The sequence below is a fragment of the Thalassophryne amazonica genome, unplaced genomic scaffold (genome assembly GCF_902500255.1).
Source record: "Thalassophryne amazonica unplaced genomic scaffold, fThaAma1.1, whole genome shotgun sequence".
Classification (NCBI taxonomy): domain Eukaryota; kingdom Metazoa; phylum Chordata; class Actinopteri; order Batrachoidiformes; family Batrachoididae; genus Thalassophryne; species Thalassophryne amazonica.
The window spans coordinates 105,781-132,936 of NW_022986269.1; the positions used below are offsets into that span (position 1 = coordinate 105,781).

Below are 27,156 nucleotides of genomic sequence, written 5' to 3' on the forward strand. Positions count from 1 at the left end.
GACTGACTGAGGAGCTGAGGGACTGACTGAGGAACAGACTGAGGAACAGACTGAGGAGCTGAGGGACTGACTGAGGAACAGACTGAGGGGCTGACTACCGGACTGACGGACTGACTGAGGAACAGACTGAGGGGCTGACTACCGGACTGACGGACTGACTGAGGAACAGACTGAGGGACTGACTGACTGAGGAACAGACTGACGGACTGACTGACTGAGGAACAGACTGAGGGGCTGACGGACTGACTGAGGAACAGACTGAGGAGCTGACTACCGGACTGACGGACAGACTGAGGGACTGACGGACTGACTGAGGAACAGACTGAGGGGCTGACTACCGGACTGACGGACAGACTGAGGGACTGATGGACTGACTGAGGGACTGACTGACTGAGGAACAGACTGAGGAGCTGACGGACTGACTGAGGAACAGACTGAGGAGCTGACTACCGGACTGACTGAGGAACAGACTGAGGAGCTGACTACCGGACTGACGGACAGACTGAGGGACTGACGGACTGACTGAGGAACAGACTGAGGGGCTGACTACCGGACTGACGGACAGACTGAGGGACTGATGGACTGACTGAGGGACTGACTGACTGAGGAGCTGACGGACTGACTGAGGAACAGACTGAGGAGCTGACTACCGGACTGAGGAACAGACTGAGGAGCTGACTACCGGACTGACTGAGGAACAGACTGAGGAGCTGACTACCGGACTGACTGAGGGGCTGACTACCGGACTGACGGACAGACAGAGGAACAGACGGGCAGACTGAGGGACAGACTGAGGGGCTGACTACTGGACTGACAGACAGACTGAGGAGCTGACGGACAGACTGAGGAACAGACTGAGGGGCTGACGGACTGACTGAGGAACAGACTGAGGAGCTGAGGAACAGACTGAGGGGCTGACGGACTGACTGAGGAACAGACTGAGGAGCTGACGGGCAGACTGAGGGGCTGACGGACTGACTGAGGAACAGACTGAGGAGCTGACGGGCAGACTGAGGGACTGACGGACTGACTGAGGAACAGACTGAGGGGCTGACTACCGGACTGACGGACAGACGGACTGACTGAGGAACAGACTGAGGAGCTGACGGGCAGACTGAGGGACTGACGGACTGACTGAGGAACAGACTGAGGGGCTAACTACTGGACTGACTGAGGAACAGACTGAGGGGCTGACTACTGGACTGACGGACAGACTGAGGGACTGACTGAGGGGCTGATGGACAGACTGAGGGACTGACTGAGTGAGGAACAGACTGAGGAGCTGACGGACTGACTGAGGAACAGACTGAGGGGCTGACTACCGGACTGACGGACAAAACTGAGGAACAGACTGAGGAGCTGACGGACTGACGGACTGACTGAGGAACAGTCTGAGGGGCTGACTACCGGACTGACGAACAGACTGAGGAGCTGACTGACAGACTGAGGGACTGACGAACAGACTGAGGAGCTGACTGACAGACTGAGGGACTGACGGACAGACTGAGGAGCTGACGGGCAGACTGAGGGACTGACGGACTGACTGAGGAACAGACTGAGGGGCTGACTACCGGACTGACGGACAGACTGAGGAACAGACTGAGGAGCTGACGGACTGACTGAGGAACAGACTGAGGGGCTGACTACCGGACTGACGGACAGACTGAGGAGCTGACGGACAGACTGAGGGACTGACTGACAGAGGAACAGACTGAGGTGCTGATGGGCAGACTGAGGGATTGACTGACTGAGGAACAGACTGAGGAACAGACTGAGGAGCTGACGGGCAGACTGAGGGACTGACTGACTGAGGGACAGACTGAGGGGCTGACTACTGGACTGACGGACAGACTGAGGAGCTGATGGACAGACTGAGGAACAGACTGAGGGACTGATGGACAGATTGAGGGGCTGCCTGACTGAGAAACTGAGTGAGAGACGGACAGACTCAGGGAGTGACCATAGTGGTGACTAGCCCACTGGCTGTATTGTGGGCACATAAATAAAATGAAAGTGCAGCTGTGTAGCAGCAGAACCTATTTTGCAGATGTCATCTCAGTTACTGTGCAGATGGAAGGAAATCCATTTGTGTCATGGGAGCAAGGCTGAGAAAATACTCTAAAGAACAACCTACTGTCATGAGGAAGCAACTACCAGTGTAGTGCATAGAGCGCTGTAATGTCAGACTTGAACGACGGAACCTGAAGTGGTGAATCGCAGTATCGTCAGCAGAATCACCCTGAGAGTCTTTTTATCTTGTCTGAGGAACCCTGTACCTGCCTAGATGATAAAGACTCATGGGCCTTTCATACCAGAGGCGTCAGCCGCGTCACAAATTGGTCTAAAAGGCATTATTTTCAATGACCTGCATCAGACGTGTCGTGTCAAAAGCCGAGCTAAAGCAATGCTTCTGATGGGAGCGCGCATTGTTGCTTGTCAACAGGCTGCCGCAGTCCAAGTTCAACTCAGTCAAACTTTTGCTGCTCTGACCTGTGATGTAGCTTTGCGCTGTCCAATAGAAACGAGGCGTCAGGCCAAAACACGGAAGAGTACATGGCAGGAACCACTGATCTGTATAAAACACAGTGTTATATAGAGATCAGTGTGTGTGTGTGTGTGTGTGTGGGCGCTCTCAGTCCGACAGGTTCAGATTTTTTTGTTCTCACTTACTCCCATGAATAAAACAGGTCTTTTAAATAGTTTCTTTGCCAGTGATCTTATTTTTTATGAGCTTATTCTCAGTTTGAAGAGAAAATCAAAGCATTTTTTAAATGTCTGCTCCTCCTCTTTGACCAGGATCATGAAGCACAGCTCGTGTTTAATCTTTTTCTGTTTTAAGAGCTTCCTGTTGATTCTGCTTCGTCTCCACCGTGTTCTTCCTGAAATCCTCAGTCACGACCTCAAAAGGGTTTGTTTTTTTCTGTAGAAGCGTAGAAGGTGAACACCTTGTTTCGGGTAAAATGTGAGGTGAGGTCTGTGGCTCGCTCATACCGAAGCTACAGGTGGCTGTGCCCCGTTTCTCTTCAGCAGGACATGGCTGGCGGTGCTGCTCTGCTAACGCTCTCCGCGATCCCTCCATGCAGCAGTGGTTGGCCCTTGCATCGCTGTATCCCTAATGGATGTCCCGCCTGGATCCCTGGCTCATCTCGGCCGTCTTTGTGTACATCCTGGGAGCGACGTGGGCTGTGCCGGTACAGCTGGATGTCACATGACCGTGGGAGATGCCTGCAGCCAATCCCGCTGCTTCCTGCTGGCTCGACCGAGGTGTCATCGCTGAGTCGGATCGGTTTATTGAATGCACGCTCCATCACAAATAAAGCATTCTCTATTAATTAACTTTTGTCAGGAGGAACCTGGATTTCCTTTTCCTCACTGAAACGTGGCAGAGGGAGAACGAGTTCATACATTTACATGAGCTCTGTCCGGCTGGCTGTTTAGTTGTGGGAAAGCCCCGCCCCTCACCGTGGTGGGGGCCTGGCTGCTGTGTACCAGGACAGGTTCACATGCAGACATACGAACACAGATCACGCCGCCTCTTTTGAGGTAACTTATGATGGAAGTTGGTTCCTCAGATACTTTTTATTGTATTTTGATTTATCGCCCCCCCCCCCCCAGGCCCTGCTGGGACCTTTTTAAAGGATTTTACAGACCTTTTAACATCCATAATTCGATTGGAAAGGGTTTTAATTATGGGGGATTTTAATTTGCACATTGACAATGGCACAAGTCATGCTGTAGAACTTTTATCAGTGACTGAGACATTTAATTTTAAACAGCATGTGTCAGGCCCCACCCATAGTAAAGGCCATACTTTGGATCTGGTCTTCACATTGGGTCTGCATGTTACTGATGTGTGCGTAGAGGATGTTCTATTGAGCGACCACTCCTGTGTTCTCTTTGACTTGAGGGTGCCGTCTCAGCCAAGGCCTGTGATCTCCAAGGTAGAGAGGAGGATTATCACAGGGGCAACATCCACACATTTTTGTGATAAGTTTGATCCTTTTCTTTTTAGTGAATGCACTGAAATTGATGGCCTTGTGGACAGCTTTAACGGTCACTGTGCAACCATCTTGGATCAAGTTGCACCACTTAAATCTAAGAATGCATCTCGTGAAAAGTTCTGCCCCTGGATTAATGATGCGATCATGAATCTAAGGAGATCTTGTCATCAAATTGAACGCTTGTGGAAATCTACAAAATTGGAGGTCCACAGGCTGCATTTGAGAGACCTAATAGCCTCCCTAAATAAGATGTTAGAAGAGGCCAGGGCAAACTACTTCAATCTGCTGATTTCCTCTAATAGAGGAAATCCCAAGGCGCTCTTTGAAACTATTAGCTCTATTGTGGCACCTGCTACTTATGTCACTCCTGTTCACTCTAAAACTACTAGTGATGAGTTTCTGACTTTCTTTATTGATAAGGTCAGAGCTATAAAAGATAGACTGCCACAGTCAGTGCCACCTTGTCAAGGCCCCCAGCATATGGGACCACCCCCTCAATGCTGGGCATCATTTGCTCCTGTTACACAGGAGGACATTTTATCCATTATCAGCAAAATGAAACCATCTTCTAGTACACTAGATGTTCTTCCTTTTAGACTTTTCATGAATGTATTTGATTCTATTGGGCCATGTGTTGCCAAAATGTTTAATATGTCCCTGTCGACTGGTGTGTTCCCCAGTTCTTTTAAGCATGCTGTTGTGGAGCCTACAGATCTGAAGCACTTTAGGCCAATATCAAAAACCCCCCTCCTGGCTAAAGTCCTGGAAAAATTGGTCTGTGCCCAACTAACTTTCTTTTTGCAGACTAACAACATTTATGACACTTTTTAATCTGGGTACCGTGAGTTTCACTCCACTGAAACGGCTCTATTGAAAGTGTCGAGTGACATTATGATGGCCGCTGACACTGGCAAATGCACTGTCTTGGTTTTGTTGGATTTGTCATCTGCATTTGACACAGTTGACCATGGCATCCTGATCAGGAGACTACAGGATCTGGTGGGGATGTCGGGTCCTGTATTAGAGTGGTTTAGCTCCTACCTGGTTGGTAGAACTTTTAGTGTGTCTGTTGATAATGTGATGTCTGAGTCTGCTGACCTTTTGTGGGGTGTGCCGCAGGGCTCGGTTCTGGGACCTATTTTATTTCTTTTGTATATCATCCCTTTTGGCAAGTTGATCCAGCAGTTTTGTGACGTATCCTATCATCTCTATGCTGATGACCTGCAGCTGTACTGCTCCTTTAAAACAACTGAGACCCAGAAACTCAATTCTTTAACCAATTGTCTCACCAAAGTTAAGGAATGGCTCAGTGAAAACAGCTTGCAGCTGAACTCTGATAAGACTGAAACATTGATTGTTGCTCCAGAGAGTGCCGTGCCTGCTATCAGGCTGCACCTTGGGGAACTGAATAGTTCAGTTAAGGGCAGCCTGAGCAATCTTGGCATTATCTTGGATAAAGGGATGTCTCTGGAACATCATACGAAACAGTTAGTTAGGAATTGTTTTTTCCAGATCCGGAATATCTCTAAACTTTGAAAAATGGTGTCTTTTGAAGAGTTAGAGATGACTGTAACAGCCTGTTCACGTGTCTTAATAAGAAAGAACTGGCTCGTTTGCAGGTTGTGCAAAACTCTGCTGCACAACTTCTGACCTGCACCCACAGGAGAGCCCATATTAGCCCAATACTCAAGTCCCTGCATTGGCTCCCTGTCTCGTTTAGGATAAATCCTGGTGCTTACATTTAGAGCTCTGCACGGGCAGGCTCCGGAATACATCAATGACCTGATCCAACCGTATGTGTCCACCAGGGGCCTGAGGTCCTCCAACCTGAACCTGCTGATGGTTCCCCGTACCTGTTTAAATGTTTTTTTTTAATCATTGAAGTTGTGTAGGTGTTTTGTGTGACTGGATCCTGAACCCACAACCAGCCCCGGTACCACAGTCCCCACTAAGGTTTCAGACCGGATGGTTTTGGTAGCAGGACTCTTTGGTGGACCCTTAGGTCAGCTGGAGAAGGTCAAGGACATACCCACGTCTCTCCTGGCTGCAGTGGGGACAAACTGGTGGTCTGTTTGTGTGGTTGCCATCCAGGACCAAAGTCAGTTTTGTGGTGTGGAGGATACCAGGACATGTTGGCAGATCTGACTGGAATAAAATGTGTGAAAAAAAAATCATCTCCTAAAAGGGTTTCTGATCAAACTGGTCTGATTTCTTTGTTTTTTGTTTTCCTTTTTTTTTTTAGATATGAATTATTCTTTCAGCTGCATTCTCTCAAAATATTACATTTATTCTCAAAGTGTATCATTTCTCATATAAAACTTTATACCCTGACTGCTGCTTAAAGTTTTGATGGATTTAATGATTTTGACTTTGATCAGTCGTTATGATTCTTGAACTGATCTTGTTGTCTTTCTGCTTTTCAGTGTCTCTGTGGTCAAATCGTCAGACTGCTCCCTTCTTTCAACCTTTGACCTCCCCAAAGTCACTCAGCTGCAGTTCTCCCCCCTCAGCACCATCCTAGTCACATGGCACCCATACGCCAGTAAGAGCGCAGCGCTTTGAAACTGTGTCAGACGCTTTGAAACTGTGTCAGACGCTTTGAAACTGTGTCAGACGCTTTGAAACTGTGTCAGACGCTTTGTAACTGTGTCAGACGCTTTGTAACTGTGTCAGACGCTTTGTAACTGTGTCAGACGCTTTGTAACTGTGTCAGACGCTTTGTAACTGTGTCAGACGCTTTGTAACTGTGTCAGACGCTTTGTAACTGTGTCAGACGCTTTGTAACTGTGTCAGACGCTTTGTAACTGTGTCAGACGCTTTGTAACTGTGTCAGACGCTTTGTAACTGTGTCAGAGAGACGCTTTGTAACTGTGTCAGAGAGACGCTTTGTAACTGTGTCAGAGAGACGCTTTGTAACTGTGTCAGAGAGACGCTTTGTAACTGTGTCAGAGAGACGCTTTGTAACTGTGTCAGAGAGACGCTTTGTAACTGTGTCAGAGAGACGCTTTGAAACTGTGTCAGAGAGACGCTTTGTAACTGTGTCAGAGAGACGCTTTGTAACTGTGTCAGAGAGACGCTTTGTAACTGTGTCAGAGAGACGCTTTGTAACTGTGTCAGAGAGACGCTTTGTAACTGTGTCAGACGCTTTGTAACTGTGTCAGACGCTTTGTAACTGTGTCAGACGCTTTGTAACTGTGTCAGACGCTTTGTAACTGTGTCAGACGCTTTGAAACTGTGTCAGACGCTTTGAAACTGTGTCAGACGCTTTGAAACTGTGTCAGACGCTTTGAAACTGTGTCAGACGCTTTGAAACTGTCAGACGCTTTGAAACTGTGTCAGACGCTTTGAAACTGTGTCAGACGCTTTGAAACTGTGTCAGACGCTTTGAAACTGTGTCAGACGCTTTGAAACTGTGTCAGAGAGACGCTTTGAAACTGTGACAGACGCTTTGAAACTGTGTCAGAGAGACGCTTTGAAACTGTGACAGACGCTTTGAAACTGTGACAGACGCTTTGAAACTGTGACAGACGCTTTGAAACTGTGACAGACGCTTTGAAACTGTGACAGACGCTTTGAAACTGTGACAGACGCTTTGAAACTGTGACAGACGCTTTGAAACTGTGACAGACGCTTTGAAACTGTGACAGACGCTTTGAAACTGTGACAGACGCTTTGAAACTGTGACAGACGCTTTGAAACTGTGACAGAGAGACGCTTTGAAACTGTGACAGAGAGACGCTTTGAAACTGTGACAGAGAGACGCTTTGAAACTGTGACAGAGAGACGCTTTGAAACTGTGACAGAGAGACGCTTTGAAACTGTGACAGAGAGACGCTTTGAAACTGTGACAGAGAGACGCTTTGAAACTGTGACAGAGAGACGCTTTGAAACTGTGACAGAGAGACGCTTTGAAACTGTGACAGAGAGACGCTTTGAAACTGTGACAGAGAGACGCTTTGAAACTGTGACAGAGAGACGCTTTGAAACTGTGACAGAGAGACGCTTTGAAACTGTGACAGAGAGACGCTTTGAAACTGTGACAGAGAGACGCTTTGAAACTGTGACAGAGAGACGCTTTGAAACTGTGACAGAGAGACGCTTTGAAACTGTGACAGAGAGACGCTTTGAAACTGTGACAGAGAGACGCTTTGAAACTGTGACAGAGAGACGCTTTGAAACTGTGACAGAGAGACGCTTTGAAACTGTGACAGAGAGACGCTTTGAAACTGTGACAGAGAGACGCTTCGACACTGTGTCGGACAGATGCTGTGAAACTGACAGAGCGAAGTTTGCTTTGGACACTTACAATCAAAGCTGTTTCAGTACTTCTTCTACCTTGTACTCGACCAGCACAAGTCTAAAAGTGTCACTTAAAAAGGTTGTATTGATAATAGTAAACTGCTGGCACAGGTAGATCAGCAGGATTAGGAGTCTACCTGGATTCAGTTCCCAGTCAGGCTGCCTACCTGTCTTTGGACAAGACTCTTAATCTGCATTGTCCCGGTCCACCCACAAGTCGATAGATACCAGGGTTGTTTTGAAAATAACCTGTGATCAACTCGTATCGTGTCTGGAAATTTGTGTGGAAACTGCGGTTTAGGACCAACACCCCCAGACCTCAGGCCCCGTGTCTGATGTAAGAAGAGGGCATTTCAGTCTGAAGTCCTGGTAATGGTTTGTGATTCTCACAGTGGTTTGTCGTCACACTGTCTTGAGCACAGCGGTTTTATTTTATTTGGTTGTTCCCTTAAATTATTCACAGTTCTTCATGTGTCACAGCTGAACATGCTGAAGGAACACGCATGTAGCAGCTCTTGTCTTTTTAAATCAGTCCCTGTTGCCTGCATGAAGGCTTTCAGAAGGTCTTGGACACTCCAGAAACGGAATTACAGTTAGAGCGGTTTAAATGTTAAACTTTTGTTTGTTTGTTTTTGTGTTAGAGACTCAAAGCTGTCCTCAAGGTGAAGCTAATCTTCAGCTGTGGGACGTCCACAGTGGTCAGCTGATCAAAGCTTTGTACCAGAAGAAGCTTGAATCCTGGTGAGTCCAGAGACTCAAGATTGTGACACACTGAGGCATGAGTTTTTTCTTTCCTCTGTTGTTGTTTATGAATTTGCTGTTTCTTGTGTGACTCCGCTGCAGGTGTCCCAGCTGGTCTGAAGACGAGAAGGTTGCTGTGCGGAGCGTCAACAATGAGCTTCACTTCTTTGAGAACAATGACTTCAGTAAGAAACTGGCCTCAACCCCAACACTCAGCTAACTAACCTCCGCAGTGAGCCCCAACACTCAGCCAACTAACCTCCGCAGTGAGCCCCAACACTCAGCCAACTAACCTCCGCAGTGAGCCCCAACACTCAGCCAACTAACCTCCGCAGTGAGCCCCAACACTCAGCTAACTAACCTCCACAGTGAGCCCCAACACTCAGCCAACTAACCTCCGCAGTGAGCCCCAACACTCAGCCAACTAACCTCCGCAGTGAGCCCCAACACTCAGCCAACTAACCTCCGCAGTGAGCCCCAACACTCAGCCAACTAACCTCCGCAGTGAGCCCCAACACTCAGCCAACTAACCTCCACCTTATGAAGAAAACTAAGGCAGACTAAAGTAAATGTAAAAAGTCGTTTGAGGTAGGACAACAAAAAATAAAAACTGCTGGACTGAAACGTGGTGTCAGAGTGGAACATCGGCCAAAGAAAACCCTTGTCAGTTTGGGAGTAGCTCTGGATAAGGGGTTTGTTCCAAGACCTGTCTGTTTATGAAATATTTCAAACGGACATGAATGGATTTAAGTGGAATGTCAAAAATTACAGTTCTATCACACTTGCGTGAATATTTTAGTGATATTTTTAATGTCACCCTCCGTTGATTGTTGATGGAGGCCCTGAGTTGTTGCGAGGTGTGTCCAATGCCTGGTTACTGGGTTCCCAAAAGAAACCTTCCAGGCCTCTGTTTGTTGCTGAAATAGACTTTGGGCCAGTTGATTTGATCTTAAAGTGGGATTGGAAACTGCTCATTTTTCATAGATTTTTAGGTTTCCTGTTGATTTCCATGATATTTGTACTTTGATGCACCTTCACCTGCATTTCTGCTCCATGGTGGATGGGTTAACGGAAGTGTTGGGCATGTGCACAATTCTTAGACAACTAAATGAAAAACTACAATTTTTCCCATGTCACTTCTTTATCTTCTTGATCAGAGTAACTATAACAAATAAACAACTCAAAATTAACAAATGAATGAATGAATTTATTCGGCACATGCATGCACACATAAACACACTTTCATAAAAAAATATGTGTGTATGTATATGTATACACACAAATACATACAACCCCAATTCCAATTGAAGTTGGGGTGTTGTGTAAAATGTAAATAAAAACAGAATATAATGATTTGAGGAGAGGAGGATCTCCTCAATCCCATCGTCACATCTTCCGAAGAGGAAGCAGAGACTGGGGACTCAGAGACGGACTCATTCATTACCCAGGCCGAAGTCACTGAGGTAGTTAGAAAGCTCCTTGGTGGCAAGGCTCCTGGGGTGGATGAAATCCGTCCTCAGCCTCCCCGGTAAGGTCTATTCCAGAGTACTGGAGAAGAGAATTCGACCGATGGTCGAACCTCGGATTCAAGAGGAGCAGTGTGGTTTTCGTCCTGGTCGCGGCACACTGGACCAGCTCTACACGCTCCATCAGGTGCTCGGGGGTTCATGGGAGTTTGCCCAACCAGTCCACATGTGTTTTGTGGATCTGGAGAAGGCGTTCGACCATGTCCCTCGGGGCACCCTGTGGGGGGTGCTCCGGGAGTACGGGGTCCGGGGTCCTTTGCTAAGGGCTATCCGGTCCCTGTACGACCGCAGCAGGAGCTTGGTTCGCATTGCCAGGAGTAAGTCAAACCTGTTTCCAGTGCACGTTGGCCTCCACCAGGGCTGCCCTTTGTCACCGGTTCTGTTCATTATTTTTATGGACAGAATTTCTAGGCACAGCCAGGGTGTAGAGGGGGTCTGGTTTGGGAACCACAGAATCTCGTCTCTGCTGTTTGCGGACGATGTGATTCTGTTGGTTTCGTCAAATCAGGACCTTCAGCGTGCACTGGGGCGGTTTGCAGCTGAGTGTGAAGCGTCCGGGATGAAAATCAGCACCTCCAAATCCAAGGCCATGGTTCTCGACCGGAAAAAGGTGCTTTGCCCTCTTCAGGTCGGTGGAGTGTCCTTGCCTCAAGTGGAGGAGTTTAAGTATCTCGGGGTCTTGCTCACGAGTGAGGGACGATGGAGCGTGAGATCGATAGACGGATCGGTGCAGCATCTGCAGTGATGTGGTCGCTGTATCGGACTGTCGTGGTGAAGAGAGAGCTGAGTAGGGGGGCAAAGCTCTCGATTTACCGATCGATCTACGTTCCAATCCTCACCTATGGTCATGAGATTTGGCTCATGACCGAAAGAACGAGATCGCGAGTACAAGCGGCCGAGATGAGTTTCCTCCGCAGGGTGGCTGGGTGCTCTCTTAGAGATAGGGTGAGGAGCTCGGAGTCGAGCAGCTGCTCCTCCACGTCGAAAGGAGTCAGTTGAGGTGGCTTGGGCATCTTTTCTGGATGCCCCCTGGACGCCTCGCTGGAGAGGTGTTCCGGGCACGTCCAACTGGGAGGAGGCCCTGGGGAAGACCCAGGACACGCTGGAGGGACTACATCTCTCGGCTGGCTTGGGAACACCTTGGGGTTCCCCCAGAGGAGCTGGGGGAGGTGTGTGTGGATCGGGAGCTCTGGGCGGCTTTGCTTGAGCTGCTGCCCCCGCGACCCGACTCCGGATAAAGCGGAAGAAAATGGATGGATGGATGGATATAATGATTTGATGATAAACTTTGTTGTTTTTGTGCAAATATTTGCTCATTTTGAAATGGATGCCTGCAACATGTTTCAAAAAAGTTGGGATAGGGCAACAAAAGACTGGGAAAGTTGATGAATGCTCAAAGAACATCTGTTTGGAACATTCCACAGGTGAACAGGTTTTTTGGAAACAGGTGAGCATCATGATTGGGTATAAAAGGAGCAGCCCCAAAACTCTCAGCTGTTCACATGCAAAGTTGGGGTAAGGATCACCACTTTGTGAACATCTGCATGGAAAAAATAGTCCAACAGTTTAAGAACAATGTTTTTCAGCATTCAATTGCAAGGAATTTAGGGATTCCATCATCTACAGTCCATAATATAATCAGAAGATTCAGAGAATCTGGAGAACTTTCTACACATAAGCGGCAAGGCCGAAAATCAACACAGAATGCCCATGACCTTTGATCCCTCAGGCAGCACTGCATTAAAAACCGATATCATTGTGTAAAGGATCTTACCGCGTGGCCTCAGGAACACTTCAGAAAACCATTGTCAGTTAACACAGTTCGTCACTACATCTACAAGTGCAAGTTAAAACTCTGCCATGCAAAGTGAAAGCTAAACATCAGCAACATGCAGAAACACTGCAGCCTTCTCTGGGCCCGAGCTCATTTGAAATTGACAGACACAAAGTGGAAAAGTGTGCTGTGGTCTGATGAGTCCACATTTCAAATTGTTTTTGGAAATCATGGATGTCGTGTCCTCTGGACAAAAGAGGAAAAAGACCATCCAGATTGTTACCAGCACAAAGTTCAAAAGCCAGCATCTGTGATGGTATGGGGGTGTGTTAGTGCCCATGGCACGGGCAACTTACACATCTGTGATGGCGCCATCAATGCTGAAAGGTACATCCAGGTTTTGGAGCAACACATGCTGCCATCCAAGCAACGTCTTTTTCAGGGACGTCCCTGCTTATTTCAGCAAGACAGTTAAAGTACCAAGTACTTTAATATTGTCAGGACTGTTGTTCCAGATGTTAACACCTTTAACAGCAACAATGATTTTTCACAGTAGTTCGGATCCTTAATTTCTCAAAAAAAAATTCCTCTTAAATTATAACTGGAGTTCCTCAGTTTAAACAGATCCTGACATGTTGTGGCAACAGTTTATTTTTAACTTTATTTATAATTTGGATTGTGATGTAATCAACCAAGTCCTAGAATTTTAGAATATGTAAACAGGCAAATAATGGATTTGTTGGCTCACAATATGGTTTATTATTGATAATTATTATAGCTTTCTTTTGCAACTAAAATACTGTATTAGTATTAGTTTTATATGTATTTCCCAAAACCTCAATGAAGGATATAAAATAGTTAAAGTGTGGTGGGAAATGAAATCTTGTGCTTTATGCAAAATTGCAGTGGCTTTTGACATTTTAGATTTAACAAAATTAATGTTTTCCAACTCAATTTGTCATCAATAACATCAAGAAATTTAGTATCAGTTACGATTTCAATTTCAATATCATTTAATGTTAAATTTCTGCAGAAATTTCTGAACTTGTTTCCAAATATGATACACTTTGTTTTACCAAAGTGGAGCGATAATTTGTTTGACTCAAACCATTGTTTAAACTTCTGTAGCTCTTTCTCCATCATCTCCAAGGTCTGTCCCAAATGATCCACACTACAAAACACCGTCGTATCATCAGCAAACAAAATACAACTGATGGACTTGGAAACTAAACATATGTCATTAATATATAAAAGAAACAACAATGGCCCCAGTACTGAACCCTGGCGCACCCCACAAGTAATTTTCATAAATTCAGAGTTTGTCCCACCAACACACTGATACCTACTGTATCAATAGCTAGCGATCCAATCATATGCCAATCCCCTGATACCATACTGCTGTAGTTTATTCAATAGCACAGTATGGTCTATGGTATCAAATGCTTTCTGTAATTTAAACAAAACTCTACAGTATATTGCTTGTTTTCAATTGCATTTGTAAACTGTTCAACAAAACTAATTACAGCCAGTGAAGTAGTATGATTATTTTTTCTGAAACCATATTGCTGTTCGCTAAGTATGTGATGTTTAGTTATGAAATCATTTAACCTCTTTAAAAATACCTTTTCCAAAATTTTTGAAAATTGTGGTAAGAGTGAGATTGGCCTATAATTTGAAAAGACGTGTTTGTCACCAGATTTAAACAGCAGTGTCATGTATCTAATTTCATTCTGAAAGGGAATTTCCCAGTCATTAGTAACAAGTTACAAATATACATGAAAGGTTGAACAAAACAATCAGTAACATTTTTAATCAAAAACATAACAAAATTATCACTATCAGTTGTTTTTTTTCCCCTTGAGTTTATAAACAGTGTCTATAATATTGCATTTTATCAGTTTCTTTAATGAACAGTGAATCCTGAATTTTATTAATTGTTTCTCTGTAATTTTAGATGACACAATTGAATTTTCTAAATTTTTACCCACAACTGTATCGTTATTTGTGCAAAAAAGGCAGGATATTCTTTAACACCTTTTTTCTTATTTATGATTTCATTTAAAAGTATCCTTAATGTTTGTTTTATTTTCTAAATCACTGTAATACTGTCATTTACAAGATTGCATAATATTAGTATGTTTAGATATGTCTTATATCTTCTCTCAGCATCAAATGTTATGAGCTTTAAAAATTGCTTATAATTTTTCTTTTCACCTCATTTCTGCTTAAAGCGTCCTCATTTCTACATAAAACTGATTTTAGAATGATTTAAGAGGTTTTACGTTGTCATCTGATGGTAAATAATCCCATTAATCCATTTGATCTCTTTGGGTGAAGAGACTCCGTCTCAGAGGAGTTGCTGTCATCCCAAATTACGCATGCGCAGTAAAGGTAGGGCAGACCAATTTTTGGGGCAGACCATTCAGTCTGCGACACCGGCACAGCACGAGAAGTGCCAGTTTACCAGTCATAATCTCATCTGTTTGACAAAGGAAACGAGTGGCAGGGGTCACTTCTCATGGTGGGAGGGATTTTCATTTTCAATTTATTTTCATTTATATAGCGCCAAATCACAACAGAGTTGCCTCAAGGTGCTTCACACAGTAAGGTCTAACCTTACTAACCCCCAGAGCAACAGTGGTAAGGAAAAACTCCCTCTGAGGAAGAAACCTCAAGCAGACCAGACTCAAAGGGGCGACCCTCTGCTTGGGCCATGATACAGACACAAATTACAGAACAATTCACAAAACTAACATACAGGAAAAGCTGTTGGTGCACAGAACAGGAGGGTTTCAGAAACAGACACCACACCCATCTCTGGATGGAGCTGCACCTTAAACAGAAAAAAACAACAGAATCAGGCATCAGAAAGACAGGAAATACAGTATAATTTGTCAGCATTAAACAACAAGAAAAACAGAAAAATACTAAGGTGATCGCCGGCCACTAGCCCTAAACACTAAAAGACCCAGAATTTAGATAAAGTTGAGGCCGTGACACGCTCCGTTTACTAATAAAATGAATTAAAAGAGTACAAAGCGTAGAAACATACTATACCAGTATACTAGCCATACAAAAGGGGAAATAAGTGCGTCTTAAGTCTGGACTTGAAAGTCTCCACAGAATCTGACTGTTTTATTGACGCAGGGAGATCATTCCAAAGAACAGGGGCATGATAAGAGAAACCTCTGTGACCCACAGACTTCTTATTCACCTTAGGGACACAAAGTAGTCCTGCACCCTGAGAACGCAAAGCACGGGCCGGTACATAAGGTTTAATTAGGTCAGCTAGGTAGGGAGGTGCCAGTCCATGAATAATTTTATAGGTTAGTAGCAGAACCTTAAAATCTGATTTCACTGGGACAGGAAGCCAGTGAAGAGACGCCAAAATGGGTATAATGTGGTCAAACTTTCTGCTTCGTGTCCACAGTCTGGCTGCAGCATGTTGAACCAATTGGAGAGCCCTAATGCTAGACTGTGGTAATGCAGTAGTCCAATCTAGAAGAGATAAATGAATGGATCAGGGTCTCAGCATCAGCCATAGACAGGATGGGATGAATCATCACTATATTTCACAGGTGGAAGAAAGCAGTCCTAGTAATATTTCTAATGTGGAGGCCAAAGGACAACGTAGGATCAAAAATTACCCCAAGGTTCCCCCTTAGTGATCTAAGGGCCCTGTCCCACTGGCGTTTAGGAGGATTTGCGGATAGATTGCGCACAAAAGTGGCCCACAACCGCAATAACCGTGTAACATTCCTGTATGAGTCGACCGCCATCTGAACACGTCCGTGATCATCTGCAGAGGCACGCATGTCCGCAGCCAGGATTTTTGAGCGGCTCAAAAATCCTGTTGCAGATGAGATCCGCATCACTGCCTGAACACATACTGAAGACATACGCAGGACATACACAACCAACGCGCCGCATATCCCCTGTCATCCGCTGATATCCGCAACTGACGGGTTGGCGCGGGTTGGCGACGGACCGGGACAGCGTGCAAAACAGACACGTGCCCATCAGTCGCAAATGGTATGTCACGCATGCAGACAGAGTGGGCATGGATGAAGCAAGTGCATCACGGCCGCTGTGCCCCTCATGGGGGCGCCTCCGCGGTCGCCTTCACTTCTGTTCCCTGTTATATCCGCTTTTCTTCCTCATGTATTCGCTGATCCACCCCGGGACATTTGTCTCCTCATTTCATGCACAAATCCTCCTAAACGGCAGTGGGACAGGGCCCTAAGGTTTGTCAACATTTTGCTTATTTCCAACTTTTAACACCAAAGGACAATGTTTATCATATAAACTGGAAATAATAGAAATGAAAGCTTCATAAGATTGATCAATGTCCTCAGTATAAGTGTCATTCCAGTTTTGATTCCATCCATTTTCTTCTGCTTTATCTGGAGTCGGGTCGCGGGGGCAGCAGCTCAAGCAAAGCCGCCCAGACCTCCCGATCCACACACACCTCCTCCAGCTCCTCTGGAGGAGGTGTTCCCAAGGTGTTCCCAAGCCAGCCGAGAGATGTAGTCCCTCCAGCGTGTGCTGGGTCTTCCCCGGGGCCTCCTCCCAGTGGGACGTGCCCGGAACACCTCTCCAGCGAGGCGTCCAGGGGGCATCCAGAAAAGATGCCCGAGCCACCTCAACTGACTCCTTTCAACTTGGAGGAGCAGCGGCTCGACTCCGAGCTCCTCCCGAGTGACCGAGCTCCTCACCCTATCTCTAAGGGAGCGCCCAGCCACCCTGCGGAGGAAACTCATCTCGGCCGCTTGTACTCGCGATCTCGTTCTTTCGGTCATGAGCCAAATCTCATGACCATAGGTGAGGATCGGAATGTAGATCGATCGGTAAATCGAGAGCTTTGCCCCCCTACTCAGCTCTCTCTTCACCACGACAGTCCGATACAGCGACCGCATCACTGCAGATGCTGCACCGATCCGTCTATCGATCTCACGCTCCATCCGTCCGTCACTCATGAACAAGACCCCGAGTTTTGATTCCTTGAATCCATCCTAAAATTTTCGAAAATTTCCTGTTATTTTTTCCTTTTGAAATTTGTAATTTCAGTATGGTCAATTTTATCTACTCAAAAATTGAAACTACAAAAGCCAGCAAGTGATCACTGATGTCACTAATAAGTCGTCCCCCCTCTAAATTCCCCACGGTAACATTTGTCAATATATTATCAATAAGTGTGGATATGTTCGCAGTTATCCTAGTTGGATGAGTAATCACTGGATACATTCCCACACAAAACAAAGAATTTTATAAATTCAGTTTTATTTATTTGACCATGGGGTTATAAGAGGTCTGTTGAAGTCTGCACAAACAAAAACGTATTATTTTTAATAATAATAATCTGAATAATAATAATAATAATCTGAATAGACAGAATAATCTGTCTTACATCAAAATCATGACCTTCTTTTGTGATAGACGTTTTTTTTTTCCTAGACCACTGCTTGAAGAAAGTATCTTCTAAAAACTGCCACTTGGTTTGAAAGGTGATTTTATGTCCATCTTCAACATGGAAATGGTCCAACGAGCTCCTCCTTGATAATAGTGGCCCGTACCAGCGGCCCTACACCTTGCTAGAGTCTGACTCAAAGTGGTGCTGTGTCTCTGTACGGGGAGATGTGCGGCAGAAACCTGCACATCACGAACATCCATGTCAAACATTGAAAGCAGCAGTCGGGGTGTCGATGAGTCAGTTAGTGTTGTCTCTGTCTGTTTTCAGGTGCCATCGCCAACAAGCTTCACATGCAGAAAGTTTCTGACTTTGCTTTGTCTCCTGGATGTTATCCCAGCAAGGTGAGTCACCACAACTCGACCCCAGCACAGGGGCTCACTAATGACCATGGTCAATCTCTGCATGAACCCAAAATTATTAGCTTATCTCTGCATTCACTTTGGCAAAGTGTTTTCTCCATGTTTGAACCCAACACAATGCTAGCTAACCTCCACGTTTCTCCAGGTAGCCATCTATGTTCCTGGTTCAAAAGGCGCACCCTCGTTTGTCCGTCTGTACCAGTATCCGGTGTTCGGCGGACCCACTGTGGCGTTGGCCAACAAGAGCTTCTTCAAGGCTGACAGGGTCATCATGCAGTGGAACAAGAAAGGTAGAATAGATGGTCTGAGAGCAGCCTCTGCTCCTAGAACCCTGAGTTCAGTTTAGAAGGAATCATCTCAATGTTTCTCGTGAGTGTTTAGTTCCACTTTGTTTTCAGTGAACAGCATGGAACATCACTGGTTTTGTTTCACCATGTTGCACAACATTACTGTGAAAGAAACTGGCAACTTGCTTCTGACGGATTGTTTGCTCTTGTGATGCTCTTCTGATCTTTATACGGTTGTATATGTTTCTTTTATTTCTGTTTAACACTTTTTTTTGGTTTTGAAGTATATCTACCCTGAATCTTATTTAACTACAGTCCTGTTGTGAATCGCTAGCAGTTAACTTTCACTAGCAGTTAGATAAGATAAGACGTTATTAATATCACAGAGGAGAAATTCACTTTATGTCAGCTCTTAAAAAACACACAAGGTGGCTGTAAGTAGAGGAAAATGTTCATCAGTCTCCTCAGGAGGTGGAGGTGACTCTGACCTTTTTTGTACAGGGTGTTGGTGTTGTGAGTCCAGTCCAGTTTGTTGTTGAGGTGAACACCCAGGTATTTGAAACTGTCCACAGTCTCTATGCCCTCCCCCTGGATGTTCACCAGTGGGTGAGGTGGTGGTTTCCTCCTGAAGTCGATCACCATCTCCTTCGTCTTACTGGTGTTGAGACACAAGTGGTTGGGCTCACACCAGTCCACGAAGTCTGTGATGACCAACCGGTACTCCAGCTCGTTCCCCTCAGACACACGACCCACAATGGCGGAGTCATCAGAGAACTTCTGGAGGTGGCAGCTGTCCGTGTTGTAGGTAAAGTCCGAGGTGTAGAGGGTGAAGAGGAAAGGCGAGAGGACGGTGCCCTGGGGGGCCCCGGTGCTGTACCTTACCACCTCAGACTGATAGCCACACATACTGCGGGCGGTCAGTGAGGTAGTCGATGGTCCAGGCGGCGAGGTGTCCATCCACACCTGTGTCCTCCAGCTTCCCCTGCAGCAGCACCAGTCTGATGGTGTTGATAGCGCTGGAGAAATCAAAGAACATGACTCTCACAGCGCTCCAGGTGGGTGAGCACTTGCTGCAGCAGTGCTCACGCCTACAGGCCCGATGTTGGGCCTGTAGGCGAACTGCAGTGGGTCCAGGACGTCACTCACCACGATGCAGAGGTGAGACAGGACGAGCCGCTCCATGGTCTTCATGAGGTGGGAGGTCAGGGCAACTGGTCTGTAGTGGGCCAGTTCCTTGGCGTGCAGTGTTTTGGGAACCGGGACCACACAGGAAGTCTTCCACAGGGTGCGGACCACCCCCAGGCTGAGGCTCATGTTGACGATGTGGCTGAGGAACTCACAGAGCTCATCTGCACAGGTCCTCAGCAGCCTCGGGGAGATCCCATCAAGACCTGCTGCTTTTCTCTGCTTCAGCCGCATGAGCTGACCTCTCACCTCGGTTGGACTTACAATGAGGGGGGTAGGGAGGGGGGAGCTGAGGTGGGCTGGTGCTGAATACAGTCCCGTGGGAGGAGGGACAAGGTATGGGGTGCAGTGGAGGTGACCGGGGGGTAGAAGGTGGGGGGTCTGAGGGACTGGAGGGCTGGCTGCTGGAGACGTGTGGAGGGCTGGGAGCAGGCGGGGGGGGGCAGGTGTAGAGGAGCCAAAACGGTTAACGTAGCTGTTAGCTTGCATTAGCTAGGTCGACTCCCCCCATTTCTTTAATATTTGTTAGATTTTCAGTGAATTTTAGTTCATTACATTACTCTTGTGTTAATCTTACGCAAGGTTTACTTATAGGAGGGGTTTTTTTTTAACTACTGTTCCTATCAAATCAAATCAATTTTATTTATATAGCGCCAACAGTTGCCCCAAGGCGCTTTATATTGTAAGGCAAGGCCATACAATAATTACAGAAAAACCCCAACGGTCAAAACGACCCCCTGTAAGCAAGCACTTGGCGACAGAGGGAAGGAAAAACTCCCTTTTAACAGGAAGAAACCTCCAGCAGAACCAGGCTCAGGGAGGGGCAGTCTTCTACTGGGACTGGTTGGGGCTGAGGGAGAGAACCAGGAAAAAGACATGCTGTGGAGGGGAGCAGAGATCAATCACTAATGATTAAATGCAGAGTCTAATCAGTCTAATACTTTTGTTACTTTTTCAGTGTAACTTTTAGGTTATTAATTTACTCCTGTGTGAACCTTAGGAGTGGTTAGCATATTCATTAGTGGCTAGCTTGCGCTTGCTTGGCTATACTTTTGGATTTCCTAGTGTACAAAGTAGACAACTTTACACTTTACGTAAATCCTGTGTGATGTTGGAAGATAGGGTGTCTCTCTTAGAGAGCTGTGTCCATAATCAGAACGGCTTCTTAGCTCAGTGTAGTTTGATGTTACGGGCACTCCAGACGAGGTTAGTGTTGGGCCGGCTAAGCGTGCCCATTAGCATCAGCTTAGAAACGCCGGCTGTGGCAGACAGTTTTCAGACTGTGGTTAGGTGGAGGAAACCACGTAGGGCTTGGTGCCCGGTTGTGGTACCCCGATCACACTCACCACTGTGAACTGTGAACCAGTTCTCTGCCTTATGCCTGATGTAAGTTGTTTGAGCTCACGGGTGACTTCCACTCATATCTCCAGGCCAAAATGCCAAGCTTTAGTGATAGGGGATTCTATCACTCGCAGATAGATCCCGACCGATATGGATTTTTTGAGGCCGATGCCGATAACGATATTTGGATGAAAAAAATGCAGATAATCGATAAATCGGCTGATTTGCTGATAGCCGATAAAGCAGCCGATATTATTTATTTATTTATTTATTTATTTATTTATTTATGTATTTTTTATGAATAAAATGTTCTTTTTTGGACCCTTAACAAAAAAAGTATGAGCTAAAAGCTGAAGCTTTGTCCTCATATTGATTAACTTTATAACAGCACGAACACCATGTTCGAGCACAAGGGTGTCCATAAGTGCACGTGGCACCAGGACACCCTGAGCCAGAGGTTGATGATCGACTTTATAGTCGTATCATCTGACCTTCGGCCACGTGTCTCGGACACTTGGGTGAAGAGACGGGCAGAGCTGTTGACCAATCACCACCTGGTGGTGAGTTGGATCCGCTGGGAGGGGAGGAAGCTGGTCAGACTTGGCAGGCCCAAACGTATAGTGAGGGTTGTTCCAAGGTTGTTACAGCAGGGGGTGGTTGTGGGGACAAGCTCCCACTACCTAAAAAGTGCTTTCATATGGCATGTGTCTCAAATAGCCTCTGGCAACCAAGTCTAGCTCCTGGACGAGCAGTATGGCTTAGCTTCTAAGCCCGGCGGAACTGCTTCTACTGACAGTAGAAGGGTCAAAAGCAGGCCTCTAGTGCCTCAAAACTAGTTACTTCGGGTAGACGGAACTTGTCAGCCTAGGAAGGCAGTTCATCTAGAAGAAGGAACCCTTGATCTCAAATCTCTTGCAGCTATATCCAGTCTTGGACAAGGCATTCAGGAGGAAACCTCGAGGAACACTTCTAAGGTGGGCTGTTGCTGAACTTAAGCACTTTCTCAGCAACTCCTGTGATGCTGCCGCTGCCAAACTGCATTGGCTTCTGCCTTTCCTTTGGACCACAGTGACAGTGTGGAGAGGAGGACCTGCGGCATGGGCAACAGTGGATCTTCCATTTTAACCTGCCCAGGCTTTGTAGCTCCACTGGAGAGGACACTCCAGCATCATCGCAAAATGCTGGTGTCACTGACTGAACGGTCCCCCCTAAAAATTGGTCTGCCCTGCCATTCACTGAGCATGCTTCATCAGCCGCGGTTCACGGATTAACACCTTATTTCTGCTTCAGACTGCCTCCAGTCATCATCTGTCTCAGCGACAGATATCTGAAGCTTTTGTACAACAATCATTTCCACATAAATTCAGCATTATTTCATCATAAAAGACAGAGGAAGTGATCAGAGCGCAGCTAGCAGCACGAGCTGCCTCCGTCATTTCAAAGGGTCACTGATTTTCACCTCATTTCTGCTTAAAGCGTCCTCATTTCTACATAAAACTGATTTTAGAATGATTTAAGAGGTTTTACGTTGTCATCTGATGGTAAATAATCCCGTTAATCCATTTGATCTCTTTGGGTGAAGAGACTCCGTCTCAGAGGAGTTGCTGTCATCCCAAATTACGCATGCGCAGTAAAGGTAGGGCAGACCAATTTTTGGGGCAGACCATTCAGTCTGCGACACCGGCACAGCACGAGAAGTGCCAGTTTACCAGTCATAATCTCATCTGTTTGACAAAGGAAACGAGTGCCAGGGGTCACTTCTCATGGTGGGAGGGATTTTCATTTTCAATTTATTTTCATTTATAAAGATCCAAATCACAACAAAGTTGCCTCAAGGTGCTTCACACAAGTAAGGTCTAACCTTACCAATCCCTACAGCAAGAACACAGGTGACAGTGTTAAGGAAAAACTGTGTCTAATGATTTGAGGAAGAAACCTCAAGCAGACCAGACTCAAAGGGGTGACCCTCTGCTTGGACCATGATACAGGCACTGCTGACAAAACAATTCACAAAACGAATATACAGGAAATGTTGCCGGTGCACAGGACAGGAGGGTTACAGAAACAGACACTACATCCATCTCTGGATGGGATATCTGAGTTTAGGATGCTCACTTCTCGGCTCAAGTTTTGGCTTAAAAGTCGCCATTGTTGTACCCATGTGTAAATAGTACTGTGAGTGAAAGAGTGGGTGAAGGAAGGATTGAATGGATTGAGTGTGTTAACATAGAGAAATTCAGTTTTTAGATTTTGTATATTATAGATGTTTGTTGGTAAGTGTAGAAAATTTTAGATGTGAGAAGGTGGACCAATGATTGAATGAAATGGTGAATGAAGTTGTTAATTATGTAAATTGTAGAAAGGCCCAACCAGGAACAAGAGTTGTGAATTAGCTGTGGCTATAAACTCTTTGTGCATCACATCAGTTGAAAACACTACTTGCTCTATGTCTGATTGCATTGTCCCTAACAAATAAATGAAATGAAATGAAGAAGGCCCTGGTCGCATGCATTGAGCCACCGTCAACTGGCAAAGAAAGAGTCCTTGTCTTCTGGCTTTCAGTATCTTCAGGCCCTGCCACCATCGTCAGTGCATACACTCCAACCCTCTACTCCAACCCAGAGGATAAAGACCAGTTCTACAAGTCCCGAGACGAAATAATATCTGGGATTCACAGCACAGAAGGCCTCTACCTACTCGGAGACTTCAATACCAGAGTGGGTGCTGATCACAAGGCCTGGCCCACCTGCCTAGGTGTCTACGGAAGGGGCAAGATCAACGACAACGGCTTATGACTGATGAAGTTGTGCTGCTATCATGGCCTATGCATGACCAACACCTTCTTCAAATGCAAGGATATCTACCATGTGTCTTGGACACCCCGCTACTGGCACCAGTTGAATCTAGTCATCACCAGGTGTGTAGACCTTTCCAGCATTCTCCTCACCCACAGCTAGTGCAGACTGTGATACAGATCACTCTCTCGTGGCCAGCAAGCTGCATGTAGCTTCAAGGAAGCTGCATCATTCCAAGAAGAAGGGTCTCCAGCGCATCAACACCTGCCGTGTTGGCAGCTCAGAGAAAACACAGCAGTTCATTAGCCAGTTGCAAGAAGCCCTCATTGAAGATGCACCAGAAGGGGAGAAGAGTGCCATTGATGCCAAGTGGTCCCACCTCCGAGATGCTGTGTACAACTCGGCCATCAACGCCTATGGGAAAAAGGAGCACAAAAACGCAGAGTGGTATGAAGCCCACTGGGAGGAAATAGAGACTGTGACTGAGGCCAAGAGGAGAGCCCTCCTGGCCTACGAGGCAGCGCCCAGTCCCAGAACATTAGAAGCCCTCAAAGCTGCCAAGAGAGAAGCCCAGCTAACCACCTTCCACTGTGCCAGCTCATACTGGCTGAACCTCTGCAGCAGTATACAGACAGCCTACCGCGCGCGTGCTGGGTAATTGGGAGAGTCGGGAGTTTTCCCGGTGGGCTGGTCCAACAGGGGCCGTTGTGAGGGGGTGTTAATATATATATATATATATAATCTGTCTTTGTTAGTTGGCTATGTACCACAGGCTTTTAAGGTGGCAGTAATTAAACCATTACTTAAAAAGCCATCACTTGACCCAGCTATCTTAGCTAATTATAGGCCAATCTCCAACCTTCCTTTTCTCTCAAAAATTCTTGAAAGGGTAGCTGTAAAACAGCTAACTGATCATCTGCAGAAGAATGGTCTATTTGAAGAGTTTGTCAGGTTTTGGAATTCATCATAGTACAGAAACAGCATTAGTGAAGGTTACAAATGATCTTCTTATGGCCTCGGACAGTGGACTCATCTCTGTGCTTGTTCTGTTAGACCTCTTGTTCTGCTGCTTTTGATACTGTTGACCATAAAATTTTATTACAGAGATTAGAGCATGCCATAGGTATTAAAGGCACTGCGCTGCAGTGGTTTGAATCATATTTATCTAATAGATTACAATTTGTTCATGTAAATGGGGAATCTTCTTCACAGACTAAGGTTAATTATGGAGTTCCACAAGGTTCTGTGCTAGGACCAATTTTATTCACTTTATACATGCTTCCCTTAGGCAGTATTATTAGACGGTATTGCTTAAATTTTCATTGTTACGCAGATGATACCCAGCTTTATCTATCCATGAAGCCAGAGGACACACACCAATTAGCTAAACTGCAGGATTGTCTTACAGACATAAAGACATGGATGACCTCTAATTTCCTGCTTTTAAACTCAGATAAAACTGAAGTTATTGTACTTGGCCCCACAAATCTTAGAAACATGGTGTTTAACCAGAACCTTACTCTGGATGGCATTACCCTGACCTCTAGTAATACTGTGAGAAATCTTGGAGTCATTTTTGATCAGGATATGTCATTCAAAGCGCATATTAAACAAATATGTAGGACTGCTTTTTTGCATTTACGCAATATCTCTAAAATCAGAAAGGTCTTGTCTAGAGTGATGCTGAAAAACTAATTCATGCATTTATTTCCTCTAGGCTGGACTATTGTAATTCATTATTATCAGGTTGTCCTAAAAGTTCCCTAAAAAGCCTTCAGTTAATTCAAAATGCTGCAGCTAGAGTACTGACGGGGACTAGGAGAGAGCATATCTCACCCATATTGGCCTCTCTTCATTGGCTTCCTGTTAATTCTAGAATAGAATTTAAAATTCTTCTTCTTACTTATAAGGTTTTGAATAATCAGGTCCCATCTTATCTTAGGGACCTCGTAGTACCATATCACCCCAATAGAGCGCTTCGCTCTCAGACTCTTTTTGCTCTGTATGCACCACTCTGCATTTAATCATTAGTGATCGATCTCTGCTCCCCTTCACAGCATGTCTTTTTCCTGGTTCTCTCCCTCAGCCCCAACCAGTCCCAGCAGAAGACTGCCCCTCCCTGAGCCTGGTTCTGCTGGAGGTTTCTTCCTGTTAAAAGGGAGTTTTTCCTTCCCACTGTCGCCAAGTGCTTGCTCACGGGGTCGTTTTGACCGTTGGGGTTTTACATAATTATTGTATGGCCTTGCCTTACAATATAAAGCGCCTTGGGGCAACTGTTTGTTGTGATTTGGCGCTATATATAAAAAAAATTGATTGATAGATTGATATGCATACATATACTCAACAAAAATATAAACGCAACACTTTTGGTTTTGCTCCCATTTTGTATGAGATAAACTCAAAGATCTAAAACTTTTTCCACATACACAATATCACCATTTCCCTCAAATATTGTTCACAAACCAGTCTAAATCTGTGATAGTGAGCACTTCTCCTTTGCTGAGATAATCCATCCCACCTCACAGGTGTGCCATATCAAGATGCTGATTAGACACCATGATTAGTGCACAGGTGTGCCTTAGACTGCCCACAATAAAAGGCCACTCTGAAAGGTGCAGTTTTGTTTTATTGGGGGGGGATACCAGTCAGTATCTGGTGTGACCACCATTTGCCTCATGCAGTGCAACACATCTCCTTCGCATCATCCGTGAAGAGAACACCTCTCCAACGTGCCAAACGCCAGCGAATGTGAGCATTTGCCCACTCAAGTCGGTTACGACGACGAACTGGAGTCAGGTCGAGACCCCGATGAGGATGACGAGCATGCAGATGAGCTTCCCTGAGATGGTTTCTGACAGTTTGTGCAGAAATTCTTTGGTTATGCAAACCAGTTGTTTCAGCAGCTGTCCAAGTGGCTGGTCTCAGATGATCTTGGAGGTGAACATGCTGGATGTGGAGGTCCTGGGCTGGTGTGGTTACACGTGGTCTGTGGTTGTGAGGCTGGTTGGATGTACTGCCAAATTCTCTGAAACGCCTTTGGAGACGGCTTATGGTAGAGAAATGAACATTCAATACACGAGCAACAGCTCTGGTTGACATTCCTGCTGTCAGCATGCCAATTGCACGCTCCCTCAAATCTTGCGACATCTGTGGCATTGTGCTGTGATAAAACTGCACCTTTCAGAGTGGCCTTTTATTGTGGGCAGTCTAAGGCACACCTGTGCACTAATCATGGTGTCTAATCAGCATCTTGATATGGCACACCTGTGAGGTGGGATGGATTATCTCAGCAAAGGAGAAGTGCTCACTATCACAGATTTAGACTGGTTTGTGAACAATATTTGAGGGAAATGGTGATATTGTGTATGTGGAAAAAGT

The 27,156-nt window shown here is 45.8% G+C and overlaps 1 protein-coding gene across 2 annotated transcripts in view; it reads left to right on the forward strand.

Moving 5' to 3' along the window:
- The window catches only part of eif2a (eukaryotic translation initiation factor 2A), a 121,792-nt gene that overhangs the window by 24,585 nt on the left and 70,051 nt on the right, over positions 1 to 27,156 (forward strand). For both annotated transcript variants that reach the window (XM_034165456.1, XM_034165457.1), the window contains exons 4-8: positions 6,425 to 6,543; positions 8,942 to 9,041; positions 9,144 to 9,226; positions 18,079 to 18,152; positions 18,316 to 18,460. In XM_034165456.1, the coding sequence (XP_034021347.1) occupies positions 6,425 to 6,543; positions 8,942 to 9,041; positions 9,144 to 9,226; positions 18,079 to 18,152; positions 18,316 to 18,460 (521 nt within the window). The remainder of the gene's footprint in view (positions 1 to 6,424; positions 6,544 to 8,941; positions 9,042 to 9,143; positions 9,227 to 18,078; positions 18,153 to 18,315; positions 18,461 to 27,156) is intronic.